The sequence below is a fragment of the Streptopelia decaocto genome (assembly GCF_964273445.1).
Source record: "Streptopelia decaocto genome assembly, chromosome: 2".
NCBI classification, from domain to species: domain Eukaryota; kingdom Metazoa; phylum Chordata; class Aves; order Columbiformes; family Columbidae; genus Streptopelia; species Streptopelia decaocto.
In genome coordinates, this window is record NC_138655.1 from 63,276,247 (window position 1) to 63,298,812 (window position 22,566).

A 22,566-nucleotide genomic window follows, 5' to 3' on the forward strand; every position below is an offset into this window, starting at 1 on the left:
TACTCATCTTTGGCCTGGGCACCCTAGCATTGTGCTAAGAGCTGAAAGAAGATGCTTGCTATAAGCTTTGGTTATAGTGGAATTCAAGGGCGATGTGTTGCATGTTCATCTCCTGTGCTAAGTTTAGGGTTTTTTTCTCACTGGATGTTTGCAATGTCCTGGCCCTTACATGTAGGGAACCTGCACCAAAGTCCTGCAGTCACTGCCTGGCACAAGTGCTGAAGGATTCGTGGTGTCTGCACCACTTGAATCTTTCCTTGATTTAACTGCTGAGCAGTAGTTTTAAGAGAAAGTGAGTCCCTTTTCTCATTTATATGGAAGTAGTGAGAGAGAAGGATGAGAATTGTAGGAATGTGTGCCTAGGTGGTCATGTTGATGTCTGTAACTTCTGCTGCTGTTGTTTTTGCCACTGGTAGTGCCTTCTGTATTCACAAATCTCCTGCCAATGTTTTCTGTTTGATCTTGAAACCATAACTAGTTTGCAAAAATGGATGATGTTTTGTCTCTAGTTAAGATCGGGAGGTGCACAAGTCTTGGAAGGATGCATAGCAGAAATACACAATATCACCAGCCTAGATATTTCAGACAATGGTAAGTACCCAGAACAGGAATGGAGGGTCGTGCAACCCAGAATCTGAGAAACTTTCTCTTTCAGCTTGCAGTGGAATCAAGGATGGTCACTCTTGCTTTATGATTATTTGCCATATGGGTCATGGATGTGTTTCAGACCAAGAACTCTGACTGCTCTAAAGTATATAAGAAATGTTTATAGACTAACTGTACCCTCAGAAGTTTATGTTGTTTGAAATAAACATGAAACAGCAGAATGAACTGAGCCAGCACACATCATATTAGATCTAGAGGAAAGCGGGTTGTAAGTACAAGAGAGTGAGAAGCTAAATGAGAAATGCAAGTGTAGGGAAAGAAGAAAGGAAAAGACCAGGTACAGAATGAAGCTGACATCATGATACTGAAAAAGCAAGAGAGGGAAATTTGGAGCAAATGGTCAACCAGCTTCAGGTCAGAGAAGGCCTGTCTGAGTCTTCGGAAGTCTTGGACTATTCCTGCTTTGGAGGCTCTGTGTATCCCAGCTGGGAATACCAGCTCACCTCTCATCTTGCAAACTCAAATTGTAGATGTATGGAATGGAAGAGTTCACCTGCTGTGTTTGACCCTCTGACAGCCAAATGCAGAAGTTTTTCAGAAAGAGATTTCCAGTATAGTTGAATCCCCAAGACAGTTGGGATGGATTGGCAAGTGGGGAGCTTTGGGAGCTACTGACTCAGCCCAATTATGTAAACAGATCAATTGTTAGAAAGAAAAAGATTTTTGACTTAAAAATTATCCTGTGGATCTGGATTGTAACCCATTGTAATCTAACTAGTGGAGTCTTCAAATACACCACTGGTTTGGGAATGCAGTCCTCCAGCAAAGTCTTTTTATTACTTAGGAGTAGAATAAAACTTTTCTCATTTTTGGGTCATTTTATTAATGGCCTGCTATGTTATCCTTTTTGCAGTTGAAGGCTTTGAGACCTTGTTGGCACACAGCTCTGCTACGACTAGCAATTAGCATGGTCTCAGAATTCTCCAAGGAACATCAAACTCTGTCTGACAATGCGAGAGCTACCCTTGGGTGGGTGGACTACAGATAAGGGACCATGCTTCTCTTCTGTGTTTCTGAGAGGTGCCTTCAAAAGGCTGATTAGGGTGGCAATTTAAAGGGCTCATTTTAGAGGAAACATTTATTCTCACAGAATAAAAGAGCCAAAAAGGAAAAAAAAAAAGAAAAAAAAATAGAAGAATTTAATTTTTTCTAGAGCTCTTGGAAATTAGTATACTGGTATAGTTACTTGAGTGAATATAGCACTAATAATTGGACCCTGTTTGGGATTTCTGTGAAAATGTGGTTTAATTCTTAATCTAATTTGATTCTTTACAGGCCTAGAATCTGACCTCTCAACCCTTGTAGTATGGCTTAGTAAAAACCGATCAATAAGACACTTGGCATTAGGCAAAAACTTTAACAACATGAAATCCAAGTAAGGCTTTGTTTTTTCTTTTAAATAACAAGAGAATGAACAAGGAGAAGCTGCTGATTTCATCACCTTCCTTACTTTTCTTCCCTCAGAAATCTCACTCCAGTACTTGATAATTTAGTTCAGATGATTCAAGACGAGGATTCAGTGAGTATCTTTCTGCCTACTACCTTCACGTGTATTTGTACCCTCACAGCCTATTTCTGGTAATGTTCTTCACTGTGTTAATTTGCTGCATAAAATTTGGTCATGATCCTGCATAGACACATCCAACATTTGGGGTTTTATTTTTTTCAGATAGTAATTTGAATTATGTGTAGTATGTAGGTAAACATTTCTTAGGGTAGTTTTGGGATCTGTTCTTGTTGAAAAATATTCATTCTAAATAGTCGGATGTGTTAACCTAGTTGCTTATGTCTAAATTATAAAGCCCTGTAGGCACAGACTTTCAAAACTTTTGTGTCCTGATAGGGAAATTAGAATGGTTGTGTACTCTGGGTGATGATACTGCTTAAACAACAGAATTTTTATTTGTTTTGTTTTTTGGTTTTTTTTTTTTAATGTATAGAATAAACTATTTCCTGGTAGCTGTTCTGGGGATAAGCATATTTTTTTCCTTGACAAAATGCAAAGTTGCTGCAGTGATCTCCCAGAACTGCTTTCTCCTTCAAAAGATGCAAATAAACCATTCACTCTGCTGTTCTCTACTTCTCCTAGTACATTAATCACGGGAACAATTTCATAAAACCCTTTCAGAGTGCCTTGCTGGGATCCTTGTCCACTTTCTTCATTTCCACCCTCCCTCCTGATTCTGAAAGACTTTTGTGGGTGGGTTTGTGTTCCTGCCTTACTTGGCATCCTAGTTTTGGCTATAAGGGAATCTTAAGGTGCTCTGTTACTCTCATGCTTATCAATCTTTATTTTTAGTCCTTTTTTTCTCTTTCATTCCCCATCCGAGTAACAAGCAAGCTCTGCTTTCCTCCTTCTCCAGAAATAGCTGACTGTAGACTTCAGTTGTCTAAACACCTGCTATTCCTGTTGTGTGTATTGTTTCACCTCCCATTTCATGGTTTCCACGCTTTCTTATTTTCTCCTCCCATCTGTGTCTGCACCCCGCAATTCAGTGGAGCAGTTTTTACCAGGGTTTCCGATGTCTCCTTCTGTACAAAATCCATTATACCCATATTTTTATGTTCATATTTTGTTACTGCTTAGTTATATTCGAAGTGATTTGTTTAACTAGGCCTCTCTGTGTGTCCTTTTAGTTGAGATTGGTGATACTGGGTTTTTTCTTGATTCTTTGACTACCTCCTCATCTGAGTCTTTAAATCATGGGATATCAGAGTGACACAGTGAAGTGCTGCATACGGACACCGGAGCTGATTCTAATTGAGTTAGAACCTGTAAAGAAAGCAGAAAATCCTTGTTTGCGCAAGTCAGATGGAGCATCATGCTAAGAGATGTATTGGTAGATCTCTGTGTTACTTCTTGTACCAAACTAGCCTTTTTGGTTTGCGTTTCCTGCTCCGTCTCTGAAAGGAATGAAAGGTACATGGCCGTCTTCCCCTTCTCTCCTTTTTCTGTTGATGCTGTACTGAGGGGCAGTATCATGTCATCAGATAGCACCTGCTTCTTCTCTGTGGACATTTGTCTCTGCCTTGCCCTGTATCTCATGCTTAGTCTTTCACAGCTATCCTGAAGACTGTTAGGTCAAACCAGATTAATCAAAGCAAGTGTAATTTAGTATGTGTTTTCTCAGTTTCCTTCTTCCCTTTGCTCTGCAGGTGAATGTTTCTTCCCACTCAGGCCATATCCTAAAACACCCCTTCAACACACTCTGCATCCTTTCAGTATCCAAACCATCTTCTCAAACATGCTGTTGTTTGTTTTTGTTTTCCCTATTGATTTTACTACACTGTTCATATACTGTTTGCAAGGATTACATTTCCAAATTTCACTTTATTGTCTCTCTTGAGTGTTACAACCTTCTGTTTATCCTTCCCAGCTTCTGTTTTTTGAACCTTCCAGAACAGAGGAAATGCAGCTGCAAAATTTTAGATGCATCCGTCTCACAGCTGTACCTCCCTTGCATCATCAGCTTCAACTTCCTGTGCTTCTTTTCTTTTCAGCCCACAGGCAATGTCAACCAGTGTTCCACTTTCTGCCTTTGCCACAATCCAGGGGTCAGATATGCTTCTATAATTCTTACTCACCGTGTCATTCCTGAGCCAGCCTACAGCACACGCTCTGTAGTCTCATCTTGTTTCCAAACAGCATCACAATGAAATAATCCACTAAAAAGTTATTTTATGTAGGTACTTAGAATACTGTTTCTCCTTCATGTCATGCATTAGCCTTTGGGATACAGCATGTGATCCTGTTGGTGTTAACCTGTCTCTTCTCTCCCCATGTTCTTTTCTCTTGTTAATCCTCTTCAGTGAAGGAATCTTGTTTGCTTCTGTTTCATCAGGTGCTAAAATCAATCTGAAGCATTTAGCAGGTAAAGAGTTGAGGACGTAGGCTCTGTAGCACTGCGTTGCAGATAGCTGGATGCTCCTCACTCTATCTTGAGATAGTATAATGCTTAGAAAATTATTTAGGTTTATTATTATTTAGGTTTTGAATCCTAAATGGGGTGGTCCTTATTCTGCCATTACTGTGCATTTGCTGCCACGGGACATTAAAAAGTAAGGGTGGAATTGGAGAGACCAGGGTATGATGTTGCCCAGATCACACTGCTTGATCAGAATTGCTTGCAGGCTGGTGCAGTTTGGGGACCGTGAATTACCTGTGTGGAAAGTTGAAGCAAGATGCTTTAATCTAAAATAGTCATCTTCCAAGTGCTTCTTCATATATTTATACACACTTTAAATAGATCTGTTGCTGTGTTAATACGAGTTATGAGTAAAATGATGTCAACAACCAATAGCTTGGTTTTATGATTGTAAAAATACGGCTAGATGCAAATGTAATTCTACACAATTTAAAAGCAGTGGTAGGAACCCAAACAACAAAATTTCCCCGATGTTTAATACAGACAGAATATAATATTTAGATTTGGGTTTGATTTTTGTTTTGGTGTGTTTTTTGTTTGTTTTTGGCTTTTTTGTGAGTTTTTTTTTGTTTGGTTGGTTTTTTTCTCTCTGAGTAGATGCTGTACTGTGCCAGCTATAAGGTTGTATTCTTAATAGTACTGCAGGAAGAGTCTGCAGCTCTGTGCTTACTGTGCCATTTCTTCTTGTTACACTGCAGGTACTGTGTACCATTACTCAGAGGAGTAGTCAGTCCTGCATAGCTACAGAGAAGTATTAATACTACAGCACTAAATATCTTTAGTTCTTAGTTCAGTGTTTGCGGAATTGGCCTTTTGAGGGGTTTTACAGCATTTTGGTTTGTAGGAGAACAAATTTATCTTGATTTAATTCTTAACTGTTTTCTAGCAGGAGTGTGACAAAATCAATGAATACAGTCATACAATTTCTAACTCTATTCTTGACTTTAGGAATTAGGAATCCTTAATAAGATTCTATTAAGTCATCTCCACCATGTTGCCAAACTATCTGTTTTCTGCAGCAGGGACACTGAAGTTAGACTTCCGTTTTCTCAATATCCAGCTAAAACTATTAAGTTGTTAAAAGTAGTAAATGTTTGCAGTCTATGTGGAGTACTGCCCCTTTTTGTGGGTGATTTGGTTTTGGTGAGGTTTTTAGTTTGGTTTTGGTTGTTTTTTTTTAATGTACTGGTCAGATAATTTAATGAATATTTAGCAGCCTGTACTTTTAATCCTTGAGGTTTACATTCTGATTGTAGTTTGCATTCAGGTCACCAAATGGGTCCAGACGTTTTTGCTTCTTGCTCATTGAATAAATGATAAGTGTAGCTGTGCATCGTGGTTCATCCACTTCAAAGACACTGCTAATGTAGCAGGTGCTTTACTGTGCTATATGCGTATTTTGTATGTGGTATTAATGGTGTATAGGTGTCAATCCTTACAGAACACAGTGCAGAAGCATTTTTAATGATACACTGTTTTGTCAGAGTATTGGAATGCAAGAGGTGAGAAATGCTTTCCTAGGAGGATATTTGAGCTTTACAAAAATTGGTATGCAGGAAGGAGCACTTGAACGACCCTTTCTAAAGTGACACATGAGAAACAGAAGAAATTTTGCTTTCACAAGCTTATTGGCGATTTCTGAGTGCTGTGTGATGCTGCTTTTCTGTGAATATGTCACAGGAGGTCTTCTCAAACTTGTGCCAAGGGCTCTAAATGTCATTTAAATGCAACGCTAATATTCTTTAGGGTACATAATGTAATAAAATGGGGAAGCACAGACAGATTAAGGGCATTAACATAGTAATTTAATAACTTCCATTTAAAATAAAACCAGCATGTGGCTTGTGTTACTGTTAGACTTTTTAATTATAAACCTGCTGTGCCTCCAAAATTTTATGCATTTTCTCATTTATAAGGGCATTTCTTATTGTTGCAGGCTTTTTGCTTATTACTCTAATCCAGTGGTGTCTATAGGCTAGAGACACAAAATATAGCAGGTGCCATGCAAGCATTGTGGACCTTGGAAGACTTGCACAGTTCTGTTGGTTTATTTATATTAATCTAACCTTTAGGCATCTAGTGTAGAGGTGCTGTGGTTCGTCCTTACGAGATGCTGATTTTCCCATACGGGTAATTTGGAGATTTTAGGCTTCTAAAATTCATTCCCCAATACTTGTCTAAGTGGGTCTATAATGACAATAAACTCCTCTGTATAAACTTACACTTGAGCAAGGGAAATGTTTTGTAAAGTTCTTGTACATCAGCAAAGAAAAATTACAATTCCAGCAGCTGTAATACCTCTGCAAGGCTTGGTGATGGATAGACTGTAGTTCTTGAGTTACTGCCGTTGAGTGTTGGGATACCGACGATGAAGGGAATGCAGGCAGTTTTAAAAGAATTTTTCTTAAGGCTTAGAGTGTGACTTGTGGCAGCCCAATAAAGTAGTTTCAGCTTAACATAGTATATGAAAACAAAATAAAACAAAAAGGTTACATAAAGATGTTACAGTCACAGATGTCCCAACACCACTGTGAATAATATCCATTGACTTCCTCATTTTAATAGATACTCTTTTTACTGTTTTTAATTTCGGACTTGCTACAGTTTTCTGTCTCTTTCTTCCCAAATATCCACGCCTTTAGTTGAACGAGCAGGTACACAAAATCACTCCTGAAGTTGAAGTGACAATAATGAAACAGTTTAAAGGAACTGGTTTTGTTTTAACAGTGTCTCAGATCCTAACTTGCCCTTGGGTAAAGCTCTCAGTCTGAGGGAGAGGAGGGGAGTGCTATTACAGATATTTTTATTTCTCGCTGACAGGGAAGCATGCTGGTTAAGCAAAACCCACTGGACACTAGAGAGCCTGTCTTGTGAAGCTGGCTGTTGCTACCTTGCCTCTTTTCAGGTTACAACTCTATTCTGTTCTTAATAGGACACAAGAAACTATGAGGCACTGTCAATTTTTTTTTTTTTTCCAGGGTGTTGCAACTTAATCTATGTGTGTGTTTGACATCCGTGCTTTAAGTTGTTGACTCCCAATTTGTCGTGTGTTGTAGGATCTGCAGCAAACACAGAAATAACTCTTTGATGCTTACTGCTGTCTCCAAGAGTTTTTGGGGAACTTGTAACTTCTGTTGGTTGATGTTTGAGGAATTGCGTGCATTATCAGCTGCTGTTATCAGCGCCTTTTCTGTGCTCCACAGCCTCTGCAGTCATTGTCCCTCGCAGATTCCAAGCTGAAGACTGAGGTCACCATCATTATTAATGCCTTGGGCAGCAATACTTCTCTTACGAAAGTGGATATTAGTGGAAATGCCATGGGAGATATGGGAGCAAAGATGCTGGCAAAAGCCCTACAGATAAACACCAAGCTCAGGTAAGGAAACATATTTGCAGTGAAAGATAGAATGGCTTAATAATACTGAAGTTGTTGGCTTATTCTCAAGCAGCTTCTCTTCAGAACCCTTCTAGGTACAGCCACTTTATAGTGGCTCCATTGGGAAAGATTCTCATCCTTTTTTCTTAAAAAAAAAAAAAAAGAGAGAGAGAAGCAAATTGTCTCTGCAAAAACATTTCTATAACTGAAACTGGAGAAAATTACATTTTCTAGATTTAAACAGAAAGACCTCTTGTTGGAACAAGAGAGCTCTAAATTGCCTAGAATCATAGAAAAAAAATTACCTCATATAGAACCCTGGATGTCATGTAATCCAATATCCTTCTCAAAGCAATGCCAACTTCAAAGTTATCCAAGGGCCTTGTCCAGACAGGTTTTGAACATCTTTATGTACAGGAATATCACAGTGTCTCTGGGATCCCTGTTCCAGTGCTTAGCCACTCTCTGCTGTTCTGCTTTCCCTTTTCTACTGCAGGCCTTCCCAGCAGAGAAAGTTCTGGTACTTGAGTGCAAAACTAAAGTAAATTATTCTTTGTCTTCTGGCGTGTCAGTTAGTAGGAGAACTAAGAGCATATGGAATTCAGAATGGGTAGCAGCATGGACCATCCCTCTGTCCCCTCTCCCCTGCCTACAGTGCTGATGGACGTTGGCATCTCTTCTCGGCACCTTCATTTGCCTGACAACTTCGCTGTGTTTTAGCACATGTCTGGCACTGATGGCTCGAGAGTATCACTTTTTTTCTATCCAGTGTGTGATTAGCAAACAGTAAAACCGTCAATCAGCATGAATCTGGATGGGCATCTCTAAATATGTCACCATAATCAGGAAAGCTAATCCTCACTCCTTCTCTTGTCAGACTGTGCAGATGAACCTACCTCAGTGTATGGTCTGTGTGAAGAGACCACTTGGTGCTTGGTCTCCAAGCATTTGTTCCCCAGATGATAAGAAATTCCCCCAAGCAATCCTGGCTGTTTTGTTCAGAAGCAGCAATTCTGGTCTTTGTGTTACTATGCCCAAACTGAATATTGAACATGTCAAGAAAACAGTGGAGAGGTGGTTTAGGTTTATTGAATGAATAGATAAAGCCTTGACGGCTTTCAGGGTAGCAGACCGAAATGTTCCACAGTACACTCAATGTCACAGTTGACATAATGTCAACACAGTCTGTGCCATGATTACAAACTGAATAATGCAATGGTGATTGACTCTGGTTAAAATACTATAAAATCAGGTCCAAGTAGAAATATAAACACATTTTCCAATGACAAAAATCTGATCTTTGCAGAGTGGGTGTAGAATCTTTCTTCCTCTCTTCCTTACTTCCATCTTTCCATCTAAAAAAAACAAAGGGATAATTCTGCAACAGCAGAAGTTTGTCAATACCTGTGAAACCCTGCTATCTGTCTATTTTTTCCCTTTAACACCAGAAATCTTTCTTTGCTTTTGTGCCTTTTTTTGTAAGAACAGCTACAACTAGTGCTCTTGCACAAGCAAGATTTATCCGCTTGACTGTCTCTTCTGACTGCTATTGAGATCTTTGAACATGTGTTTGCAAATTGCCAGGCATTCTGCTTGAGTGGTCTAAATTGAGGGAGGAGGGGGAAGGCATCACTATTGTGTGTTCAGAAGAGCTGCAATTTGGGCACCTAACCTAATGGCTTGAACTGGGAGCTAGTTATGTTGCACATAGAATCACAGGAACTGTATGGTGAGCTAGTACAAGATTGAATACGCAGTGGCCGTCAAATTTTGACCACCTTTTTCTATAACTGTAGCCATATAGCCTATGTAGAACCGAGAACACTGACTGCAATTTTCTCAGTTTTCAGTGTGGGCTTGCAAAGCAGACATTTGAACATTATTTTTGATGCTATTCCTGGAAAAAGCTGGAATTTTATTTCCAAATCTTTCTGTTAACGGTATCTTAGAAAAGGCATGTTTTTATGTTAATGGTGGAAAATACAGTACAGAGTCCTCTTTAAAGAAAGGGAAACTGAATTTTGTAGTGTCTTTGTCCCTAACTTCTGTCATTTCAAGGTTTTAGCATATAAAGACAGATTTTTAAAATGTTGCTTGTCACTAGACAATTTTGAATACACAGCACTGTGTTATTTCAGTATGCAAAGTTTCAATATAGACTTATTTGTTGGTTCTTGCTTAACTTTTTTCTTTTCTTTTCTCTCCCCTCCACCTTTCAGAACTGTGATATGGGACAAGAATAACATCACTGCGCAGGGCTTCCAGGACATAGCTGTGGCACTGGAAAAGTAAGTTCTCAGGCAACTGAATGACTGATAAAGAGACCAAAGACTTAGATCCTGGATGATCTGAGCAGCTGCAGTTCTCACCACAGTCAATATGATTTGAAAATGCCGAGTGCTCTCAATTTTAAGCATCAAGGTGCTTAATCTAAAGGAAAATGTGTGACTTCACATCTTTCAAAGGATGGGAAAAGGTCTGTGGCTCTTTCATCCATGCTCTGCTATCAGCATTAAGGCCATTGAGTTCTGCTGTTAGCATTAAAATTCTGAATTTGAGAATATTTTCCCTTTTTTCATTCTCTTGTGTGGATAGCATGCAGAAATTCTATTCTAGTCAGTGAATGAAGCTGTATACAATAACAGAAAATTACTGAAGTATGACTTTGTGGTCTGACTATTTTTTCTCTCCCGCAGCAACTTGAAACTAATAGTGATGATCTTGGGAACTGAAGTTGTTCATCGTAATTGCTGTGGTCTGGGTCATTTTGCTTCCTTGAGCTTACTCACAGTTGCAGCCATTACCAGTGATAGATGCTAAATGACTTTCATCTCTCTCTATCTCCGTCACATTTCTTTATATGTTATTATTACTTTTCTTAAGAGGGAAAAATTACAGATTTAAATTAAGCAGCAGTTGCAGTTGGTTCACATCATTAAATCCCTCAGAGAGGAACAAAGATTCTCTTAAGAAGTTGAAGGTAACGTACAGTTGCTAGTTTCTAGGCAACACATCTTGCAAAACTTTATAACTACTTAGGGGAGCATCTTAATCCTCAGAGGGGTTATGGGGCTAGAGCTTATAGAGGTACTTGTTTTATGAAACTGTTGTAGTTTTTATACTTGGTTTCAAAATGAATTCTGTTTCACTGATGGGGGAAATTATATAAATGATGTATAATTAAGCAAATAATCTTGGAATGATTCCATTGATGATAGTGAATAATAATTTGCAAAGTTTGTTTGTCGGCTTGCAGACATTTCTCTTTTAGAGAACAATAGCATGTACATTTATAAGAAAGTTTGGTAGAAAGGAAAATATGCTTATTTTCTTGTTAGCCTCAATTTTACTTTTCTGTTCTGAAGTGCTTGGATAAGTAAATAGAAAGGAGGAGGAAATCCTAAGGCAAAAGCAAATCATCTAAGCAGAAAAAAAAGAAATGCTACAGATTATTGTGTGACATTGTACTTTACTGAGGTGACATCTAATTTGTTTAGCTTGGAAACTGAGGTCATTTTATGTCTCCTGTAACATTTTAAAATTGTTAAAACCTTTGATAAAATCACAAACTAAGGCACAAGCAACAAAGGTTTAGACTTGCGAGAGAGAGACTGTCAATACTGGCTGAAAACAATTAGTCTTTATACAATCCATCTCAAAGGCATATTGAGAACATCCTGCACCATATGTTTCCTAAAAATACAAGAAACCATCAATATTCTGTAGGAAAGAATTCTTGGTTGCTCAAAGTGGAATGAAATATACTGAAGGTGCTTGGGGGTATGTGTGTTGTGCATGTTGTTTTAGTTTTGCAATTGAGAAAAATAGTCATATACTAAACCACGAAAAAAAGAAGAAAGCTAAGCTCTCAGAGTATGATAAAGAGGCTGCGGAGAATTGAGAGGGAGTATAACAGAGTTCAAAACAGGATGAAGTAATTTGAAGATGGGTTTTTCCCCTCCTCCCAGCTTTTCTTCGTCTGTTTATAGCTGTGTGAAAATGTTCTTCCTGCAAGGGAATTCCAGGAGCTCAGCTGTTGGGGCAGTGCTGCCCCAAGGGTGTCCCAGAAGCTGGTATGAGACACTGAGAGGATCTTCTCTAGAGTCCAGGGCAGGTGTCAGGTCAGGAGAGCATTTCAGAACAGTGAGCATCCTGATCAACCTGGCCATTAAACAGGGATTTGTATCTCTGTAATTGGCATGTGAAAGTAAGCATATGCTTGTGTGCTTTGCAGCCTAGAGCACATTCTGTCATAGAACTGTACAGTATTGCCCCACATTCATTTCTAAAATATATTTTTTCTGTATGGCCTGACTGAAGAAATAGCTCAGATTCTAAAATCTGCTGGGAAATGCTGGGATTTATTAGAGACCTGGAAATCATTCCCATAGCAGTGACATGAAATTCACATGCCCAAGCCTGCAAAACAGATGATCTTACTCCCATTTAAAAAAAAAAGAACAGGCAGTAAAATCATCACTATGCAGCACTGAGTGTATGTCATGAGTGGAGCAGTGGTTACTACAAGGGAAATAACATGTGATGAAATGTAGGACTGTTGTCACATGTACTGTAGGTAGAGGGTGGGACAGGCAGTTTTTGAGACATCCTTTCCAGTCCCTGAGCACCTCTCCAAAATTTAACATCCTTTAAATATAGGTATATTTGTTGAGAGAATCCTACAAAATTACTGGATTATTGAGTTGGTAGAGAAAAGTACTCTTGTTACGAGAGACAAGTGGAGTGTTAATAACAACAAGAATGAAGGAATATTTTAGACTTCAAAGGAAACAGAAAAATGAAGTGTGAAGATAAAGGTTGCTCTGATGACTAAAGTTGAAAAACAAGCTTTAAATTCTTGATATTTTTTTGCCCCTAAGAGCTGGTTAATTCTTAGATGAAAATAAACTGGCATTCCAATACAATGCTGTGTGGAAGGAAACCAAGTATAGCGCCTTCCTTAGGGTAGTGGTCTTCCAAAGTTCTGCTTCTGTGACTGGGTGTTTGTGAGGTCTCCTTGCCTTTCATTTTCCCCCTTTCCTCTGTGTGTGTGTGTGGGTGCACTAAGCCTTTGACTAAATTGAATTTAGCATATAATTACTAGCATGAGAACCGACAATTATAGATTTCAATGAAAGTGATGTATTAAGTGTCAAACAGCTGCAGAGAATCTTGTAAATCTACCTTTGTTTCTTTTTAACTAAATAAACACCCCACCTGCCAGGTAGTACTCAGGCAATCAGCAAGTTCTGTAATTATTGTGTCTTTGAGCTCAGTATCTTTGACATTTAAAAACTGTCCTCATGCTGTTGGACAACCAATTATTTGTTTTTTAATATTACATAAGGACATAAGAGGGTCTGTACAGTTTGCACAGTTCTTTTGAAAGAAGGACAAGACAACTAGAAAGAAAAGTTAATTTTCTGGCTGTGATGCAGTTGGACACCGTGGAAGGACAGGGACCTTGCTGACTCCGCATGAGTAACTGCCTGCCAGTGACAGCTATACATTGGCATGTTTTTGTTGGGGAAGAAACACAGAAGTCTTCGTTATCATTTAAGATAAAATGTTGGCCAGTATCAATGAGGAATCAGTGTGTTTGGTAGTTCATGAGACCACTGTCCTTCGGAGAGTGGTGTTTCATGTGGCTAAGGAACTGGTGGGAGAGGAGGTGAAAGAACATTGGAGTTTCACAGTAGTTAAGGTGTCTGCTGAAGGGGATGGGTCCACTGAAGTCAAAGGAGTTGATTCAGTTGAAACTTTCAGCTTTAAGGTCTTCAAAAATGGATGGTTGCAACCATATTTGTGAAGCTCTGGATGGAATAGGAGCAGACGGCTAGTGGGACATTTGCAGACAGCCAAAGGAGGAGGAAGAGATGTTTGCAAGAAATTAAGGCTAATTGAAAATAGGCGCAATAATTCCCTTTCCAGGTTTTAAGAACTTCCTGATATTTTTGCCTTAATTTATTCATATCTGAAGGTGTGTGGACGTGCAGCATTTTAGGTTTATGCAGCATTTTAGGTTTATGCAGCATTTTAGGTTTAACTGTGTCATGCTTGCCAAATTATGTTCTCAGAGTTTAAACTCAATTTTGACTCAAGACCAAAACCCTATCTTTATTCCTATATCTCAGCAGATGGACAGAGCTATGGAAATATTTTCCAAGCAAATAAGTAAAATACAGGTGGCAATTGTTTGCATAAAATAATGTGGAGGTGCTGTGCTTGTTTTGTCAGCTTATATTAAAAATTCAGTAAGTGTCTTTGAATTATTGTAAACACAAGAAGCTATTAAATACGACATTTTCAAAACTCATTCTCGTAGTTCCTATTTATATGTTACTGAATATTTCCATTTAGACTTAGATCTGATGGAATTGTCAGCAGGCACCAACACTCCTTGTTCTGTTATGATAGAGGAGAAAGTCATCCGACACTGTACACAAAGGTACGGAGGACAAATAGACCTTTAGTTGACAGCCACTGGGCACTGGCCACTTAACTGCAGTTTGTGCTTTTTAAAATCTCTGCCTCTGTCTTGTGTTAAAGAAGAATTAGCAGCACAAAGGAATATGCATGCTTCCAGTTAGTCCACTTACAAATGTGAAAAATACATTCATGGTATCTTCCACAAACAGGCTGGATGCATCTTATTTCTCCCTTCTAGTTTATTCATAAGGAGGTACAGTAATTATGTTAATTTTTGTTTTTAAAAAGCCTTTTTTTTTTATATTTTTCTTTAGGAATTATACTTTGAGATTCATGCCTATACCGATGAATGACGCTTCCCAAGCACTCAAAACGAACCCCGAGAAAACAGAAGAGGCACTGCAAAAGGTATTGCATATACCGCCAATATACAGAAATAAAACCACAAAATATAAAGTAATAATTTTAAGTGGCTGTGATTTCACGCTTGGCCGAATAAGAGTTCTAGGCTAGATTCATTGATTGATTTGCATGGACATATACGTGGTAATCAAGTTCTGCAAGAGCATGTAAGGCTTTTTATTCCTAAGAATGGTTGGAGTGCAGAATGATGGAATACAATGGTTTAATATCAAAAAGTCATGACTAAATCACTGCAAGCTAGACCTTGTATTGCTGCATGCAGGACTATGGAAGGGAGAGTTAGAAACTGATGTGTTTGCTACATATCTGTTCATGTGTATTTCCATATGCATAACGTTATTAGGACACGCTTTTGGTTTTGGCATAAAAAGTGCAGTCAGCACTATAAAAGACAAAGGATGCTCTTTAACTTGGAGGAGGATAAAAATATTTAGAGCCTGTGCTTTATATTGTACATACAAAATTCATGCACTGTATTGCCCTAAATAAACAACTGCACCAACTTGTTCCTTTGGATGAAGAGGTGTTGACAGTATCTGCAGCTGTTCCACTTGCATGAGTTACAAAACTCTCATCTGAGTTTTAATATAGTAAATCTTGTGTGCTCCAAATGAGCCTCCTGCTCAATCAGAAAGCATACAGTTCACATGTCTTTAATGAACACTTTTCCTTCAGCCTGGCTAAGGTAATAAAAATCTTATAAATAGTTCTTACAGATAACTGTGATTAAAAAGCAAATATCTATGACCCTTATTAGTAAAGACATTTTCAGTAAAATGATTCTCACAGGGAAAAGTGCTGGTAGTGCCTTTTTCTTTGATGCATGAAAATGGTCTAAATTTGGCTTTAAAAAGTCTGAATCACGGGGGATGGACATATTTCTTATATCTTGTTTAATATAATTGTAGATAGGTTCATATCTGGAATGATAGATGCGTCTTTGAAAAAGATACCATGAAGCTTCTGGCCACAGGGATTTAAATTCTACATGTTAATTAGTCATTATGTACAAAGAGCATTTTCTTCATTTCAAAGTTGCTGTGAAACTGTTTGGCCCCGGGTTTGTTTTAACATGTGTGGTTCAGGCTTTCTTTACATGACACACGGAAGCTCTCTCCAAAAATAAGGTGACAGTCCCTGGAAGGGTGCTGGGAACACAGCTAACGCCACACAGGCAGGAACGCCTGCTCTCACAGACTGAGCTGTCGTGCCCAGCGCAGAGACACCTGAACTGACTGACTGATGTCTCAGGAGGGTCCCCAAGCGTCAGTGCACCACAGCTTGGGTACAGCGAGGGTGCTGCTGGCCCTGGTCCAGCACCAGATGGACATGGTAGCTAACCTCTCCAGCTCTGGCATATCTACAGCACACTTCAGTGTGGGTAAACCGCATAAACCACGGGGGCTCGGTCAGGCTCTTCCAGTTCTTGCCGCTGATGCGAGCGAAGAGGTTACAGTCAGTCCCTGTTAGTCTCTGCATCACAACCGGCTGGTCACTCCACCCATCCTTTTCCCCTCTCTTCCTTTCAGACCAGATCCATCACCACAGATGGACCTTAAGCAACTTACTAGCAGAGTATTTTGGACTTGACTGAGTTTTACAGAGCCATGTTAGGGGAGTTACTTTATGTGCCATTAAGCTGGCTGATGGTAGGTGTTCATTGCTGGTGACAGTTGGGATGTCTGGGACCAGCAGCTGTGGATAGGAATTGCTTGTCTCTGAGCAGCTCTCAGGTACTACTTCACCTTAAGTAACCTTTACACCGAGGCTCCTGCTTCAGTCAGGCACTTCTAGGTATTTTATCTTTTCCCCAGACCATGCTGCTTTTTAAATCCATCTCTTTGCGACAGACCAAATGCATCTAAGAGAAATGAATCGGCTGTCTTGTGTCATCGTGGTCTCTACAACACTTTGTGAATAGAGTTCCTTTAAATATTTCTCAGGCCTGGGATCTACTCCTTTGTCAGCATAACTTACTAAATTGTTCCAAATAGAGGACTAATTCATAAAGCACTGGCAAAAGCACTTTCACTAGTCAGTGAGTGAATGAATGTTTGCCAATGTGATTATTAAGCATTGTGACATGCAGAATGGGATTGACAGATAACAAACAAAATTATACTTAGGCAATCTTTCCTGTCCTGGTTTCTGATATGGCAGTGAAATTGAAAGCAAATTACAATGCAGAGAGTCAAATCAGTTTCCTAACCTGACTTTCATTTTTAGATAGAAAACTACTTGCTTCGTAATCACGAGACCAGAAAATACCTACAGGAGCAAGCGTACCGGCTGCAACAAGGCATTGTCACAAGTACCACTCAGCAGGTGAGAACCATCTTCCTTACTGGTAGCTCTTGGAGTCTAAAATCTGCCTAGGGACAGAGTTGTCTCTCATTCTGTCAGAGTACCTTAAAGCAGGGTGTTCTTCGTGGGTGATACTTGGTTTCCCAAGAAATAATAGTTGTCGATGATAGTATTTTTGGAAGGAAAAAAAGCTTTTGGAAGAGGGAGGTCTTATGTATAGGAGTACTGTGTAGAGGAAAACCTGAGCTATTTCTAAGGGAACTACTGTGGAACTGGGAACAATTTAGTTCATTGATGCTGAGGACCCTGACTTTTCAGTAGACTCCCATCAGTGTGGCAAGCATCATCATGCAGTGATGCTGCTTCTGGTGTCTGAGTCAGTTCCAGTCTCTCTGCCTAGCACCGAGCAACCCTGTGTATGTGCCCATGGATACCACTTGAGCAAATAGCCTGAGAGAGAGAGAGGGAGAAAGTCATAATCAACCTCACACCTTCAGAGCTGTGGGTGTCATGAGAAGGTTTACTCAAAGGGATGGAGCAAAGGAAGGTGGAAGTTTTCCGTGTTCTTTATAGTCTGGACAGCTGAAAAGGCTTTTCTGTCTAACACAGCCCAAAATATCACTTGAAGCTGGAAAGCTTGTCTGTTTTGTCAATAGAGTACACCACTACCAGGTTTGCTGAATGCCACATTTTCTTATGTTTTGTTTTTTTCCTTTATCTTAAGAGGACTACAAGCATTTTCTGTGGTAGCTCACCGTTCTCTGTATTCTAGTGCATTTCTTGCCAGTACCCCTCAGGACTGTTTTTCAGCTCCAGTGTATGACTGAAGCAAGGTGACGTAAGCAGAATAAAACTTGTCATGGCCTTTGTTTTAAATTTACTTCCATCTTTGTTTGTGCCAGTTGTGTTCTGTGCTAATGGGATACTCCAGCAAATGAGTATCTGTTTTGCTCTTCAGCTGAGTTGGTGAAAATTCTCTCTGTTCTCTGCATATTTTTTTTGGCGAATCTCAATACAAAGTGGCCTTTTTCTACCTGTGTTATTAAAATTTAATGGGACAGAGTACTGTTACTAGAACCTGAAATTATACTCTAACCTCTCAACAAAGAAAATGGTATGTGGAGATGTACTGGCACTAAAAACTGCATTTTATTTTATTTCAGTAATTTACCTTTTCCAATGCCACCTGTTTTCCCAAGTTAATAATCTCCATATGAATCAAGTTTAGACCTTTTTATAGCTCAGTGGTTTTAGCTCTGCTTTTCTCCAACAACCACACATATAACAGCTTTCAGTAAATGCAATTTATTGTTATTTTGAAAGCAGAGTAAGATTAATCGTTTCTATAGTAAATTGTGTACAATAAGTATGGATTTAAAGGAGTTTTAAAAGAGAGCTGGAAAAGATTCTTTAGTTAATATGCTGGAATTGCATTATTATTCCCAGAGTGTATTATTTTTTTTTTTAGTCCAGATGTCCCAATGAGACTTTGCACTGTCTAATAATAATTAATTAGCTTTTTGTACGTCCACAAAAAACCCTTTGAAGAGGAAGAGTCAAGTGGAGCAAAAAAGGAGCATGCTGTGAAGTTATTTCAATTCTCTTTGCTAATGATAAAGAGATGCTAGAACTCTGGAGTCTATGATGACACTTGTACTCAGATGTTGATTCGAAATGTCAAATAGCCGGTTCTAATGAAAGCTGTGTGAGCTGATAAAGACTTTTAACTATTATATCTCTCTGCCCCGTATATCTTAATCAAAACTGACCATATGTCAGACATTCTTACTGGTTTATCTTGTAGTGATACAGATATACCACCTGCCCTGTATTTGCAGCATGTTGAATGAATTGTGTTGCAGATACAGATTAAGTTAAATTTATGCCACTGTCAGAGGTCTGATGGAAACTTCTGCTTTGATAGTTATAGTTCGCTTGCAAATAGGAATATTTACATTTTGAAAGAATACCCCAGAAGCCTGCGCAATTGCATTTTCCTTAGACAGGAGAAATCTCTGTTAGTGTTTGTTAAATAGATAGTGACAGAGCTTTCTTTTTTCTGTCTGAACTTCTTAACAATTCAGGGACCTTTGGAGCTAAGTGTTAGATATATTGACAACATTTTCAGCATTAAACCTGCTCTAAAAAACAGAACAACACTTAATCTGGATAACTTGTTCTTTGTAGTTATCCTGGAGGTAACTGGAGGGAAATATTCCAAAGTTTTTTGCCTTTTTTTTTTTTTTTTCCTAATAGTAAATTGTTATTTATTTTTCCAATCTTTAGGTGTGTCTTTATGAGGTATAATGCTTTCCTTCAGTAGCACTGATAGACCTCCAAGCTCTGATCATGCATTTCCAGAGTGTTATATTGTTACTACAAATCTCATCATGCTACTATTGATTTGCTATCTGGACTGAATTCAGTTTGACCAACATTCAGATGTTTTATCTTTTCTGTTTCTTTTGTTCAAGTAGATGATTGACAGAATATGTGTAAAAGTGCAAGATCATCTCAACTCTCTAAGAAACTGTGGTGTGGATGCTGTACAGGAAGATGTGAAATCTGCAGAACGCCTTATGCGGGATGCTAAGAACTCCAAAACAGTAAGCCTTTCCCATTGTACTGGTAATACTGAGAGCAGCTCAGTGTGTGCTTGCAGCTTTTCTAGTTTTGGGGAGTTAAAATAACAGTGTGTCACAAAAAAGTGAGATCATCTGTAGGTAATATCTAAAGCAGCAAAATAATTGTAATTTATAAAGACTTTGGTTTAGCAGAGATATTTCCTTCTTTTTGTCCATGCTTGAAGACAGGCATTGCTAAGCCTCCTTTCTGAAGATACTCTTTCTGCTTTACAGCTCTTACCAAATCTGTATCACCTCGGTGGAGCTTCTTGGGCAGGAGCAAATGGTTCACTCTCCAATCCAATCCAAGAGACACTTGAATCCATGGCTGGAGAAGTTACAAGGGTCGTGGATGAGCAACTTAAGGTGTGTGGATAGATCTGTTACTATCTCTCACATGCAGAAATAACTAAATCTGATGTCTTCTGTTGCTAAATGCAAATATGCCACACTTCTTTTTTACCTCTCAGAATATTTGTACGTAAGCTATCTTTTCATTATTGGTTTCTTATAACTTCGTGCCTTATTATCTGGATACTTGCCCCTTTGGCATGAAAAAAATTGCTTTAGTGTTTGCAGTGGGCAGAAGGAGCACATACTGTTTATTATCATCTTATTTTATCTTCTAGAAGGGGAAGACATCAATTGCCTCTTAGGCCCTTAATAAAGCCATTTCTCAAGCACCCTAAAAAGTTTCATGCCCTGGAGAAAAGTCCTCACTAGTTACGGTATCCCACTGGAGTGGAAGCTGCTGCTTTGTAGGCTGCATTGCAGAATTTTTTTCGCAGTTACCACTTCTGAACCTCATGCAGAATTTGAAGTGTTTGGTTTGGATAACTTGTATGTATTGAGAATGCCCCAATATTTATTCCAGGAAGCTTTACAGGAAATCTTTGCACAAGTTGTCAAGCCTCAGTTCTTGAAACAAATATCACTGATCTTGTAAATATTCTCACCTGTGTGTTCAGCCAGCTCATGCTCAGAAACTTCTACCTCCAATTATGTTAGATATTATTGTATAATAAGCAAGGAAGAGTCATTCATACAGCATGTGCAAAGGTATCAGTCCAGGAAGAAGTCAAGGTGGGGAAACTTAAGCAACTGGTGGGATCTGGTTAATGAGGAGGAAAATATTGCTGAATTTTCAGTATTTTCCTCCCTTTCCCCATTATATGTAATAAGGTGAAGATTCTGCATCACGTTTTTAATTTCTGCAGTCATGAAGGTGATTTATCCACAAGATTCTTCCCTGTGGAGCTTCTAGGCTGTTATTGGGATGGGAATAGTCAGGCCAGCTCTTTGTGCAGGGCTCATGCACTTAAACAAGTCCTGTGCATTTTGAGGAGTCTTATAGAAAGGGAAAATAAGTGCCTCTTCAGCATTTGGAATGTTATTTATAGTTCCTAGCATGAGATTGAGTGAATGGGTCTTCTATTTATGCTTTTACACATTTACAGCAAAATGCACTTTAGCTCAACCATTCCACCTTTTACATTTACTTTTGATATTTGTGACGTTAAAGTTTAAGTGCCTTACAAGAAACTATAAAGTCACAAAGCTCTTTTTATATTCTAACACTCATTTTTATTAATTTTACACTCAAGGCTGAAAGGTTTTCCTTTAAGTTCTATGGTGGTGTACTTTGTGTGGAGGAAAAAATGTTGAATGTGAGTTAGGGTATTTTCCAGATATTAAGCTCAATTCAGAACATTATATGCAGTTTATTATTCGTGAAGATAGATAAGGGAGCTCACATAAGTACAATTCTTTTTGTAACTGTTGCCAGAAAAACGTTCTATGTGCTCTTTGTGGAGTTTTGGGGTTTTTTTTTAGCTTCCATAGCAACCAGAGCCTGATTCTAGAAAGAAGTGTTTGGAAATTGGATAAAGTCAATGAATGCTCTTCAGGCAAATAAGATTTTTTTTTTTTTAAATGTCAAAGAAGGGAAGTGGGGAGAAGGAATAGTTAGAATAAGGACAAGCAACATCTTGGAGTGAGTTGAGTTGGACAGAGGAGAAATTATTGCATTTCTCTTCTGCTGGTGTCACTGTGGACACACAGAAGCCAGAGATACTTTATTTGGTCAGCAAAGGCCCGAGAGAAAATTGTAGGCAAGACAAATAGTGCTTAGGCAAGATAATATTGTTTTGTAAGGGCAGGAGTGCTTGAACTACCTCCAAAACTCAGTACACAGGGTTTGACTCCATCACCTATTCAATTTTTTTTCTTTAGATATCTTTAGTCATCATCCAGTCCTTTCCCCTGAATTTTTAGAATCATTGATTGTGGGCAGGAGTTTGTTTCTGCACACCTGCTGACTGGCACTTGTGGCCTTGTGAGTTAAGTGTTTGCCCCTTCACAGTCAATATTGGTAACTGTGAGGTTGCATCACTGAGAGGTGATGCACTTAAATAGAGCTTGGATCTCTTCTTAAACTTTTCCAGTCTTGTCTTTGTGTTAATAAATAAATCTGTTTTACTGTACACAGGGTACATATCAGCATGCAGATAAAACAGTATGAATTAAAAATTTAGTTTTCCAGATGACCAGCTGATTCTTTTATACCCTCTGCAGTCCTACATAACCTTTTTTGAATACAAACATCGAAAGCAATTAGAGGAAAGATGTTTCAGTGATGTGGAGCACTAGTAGTGTTTTTGTGTCTCATCCTGATCCCTATGTGTGTACATTGGAGCTTTCCTGCATTTTTTGTGACACAAGTTCATACACAGAAGATTCTGTGAGGGTTTGTGAGCCCTCACCTGTGCCTGTACTGAGGGCTTTTTAGCCCTCTAGTCAGGTCTGGGGTTTGGAAAAG

The 22,566-nt window shown here is 38.8% G+C and overlaps 1 protein-coding gene across 7 annotated transcripts in view; it reads left to right on the forward strand.

The window, feature by feature from the left end:
• The window catches only part of CARMIL1 (capping protein regulator and myosin 1 linker 1), a 197,255-nt gene that overhangs the window by 125,906 nt on the left and 48,783 nt on the right, over positions 1 to 22,566 (forward strand). For all 7 annotated transcript variants that reach the window (XM_082045376.1, XM_082045379.1, XM_082045378.1 and 4 more), the window contains 9 exons: positions 510 to 591; positions 1,942 to 2,041; positions 2,131 to 2,185; positions 7,796 to 7,968; positions 10,188 to 10,256; positions 14,712 to 14,805; positions 17,047 to 17,145; positions 19,602 to 19,730; positions 19,983 to 20,114. In XM_082045376.1, coding sequence (XP_081901502.1) covers positions 510 to 591; positions 1,942 to 2,041; positions 2,131 to 2,185; positions 7,796 to 7,968; positions 10,188 to 10,256; positions 14,712 to 14,805; positions 17,047 to 17,145; positions 19,602 to 19,730; positions 19,983 to 20,114 — 933 coding nt within the window. The remainder of the gene's footprint in view (positions 1 to 509; positions 592 to 1,941; positions 2,042 to 2,130; positions 2,186 to 7,795; positions 7,969 to 10,187; positions 10,257 to 14,711; positions 14,806 to 17,046; positions 17,146 to 19,601; positions 19,731 to 19,982; positions 20,115 to 22,566) is intronic.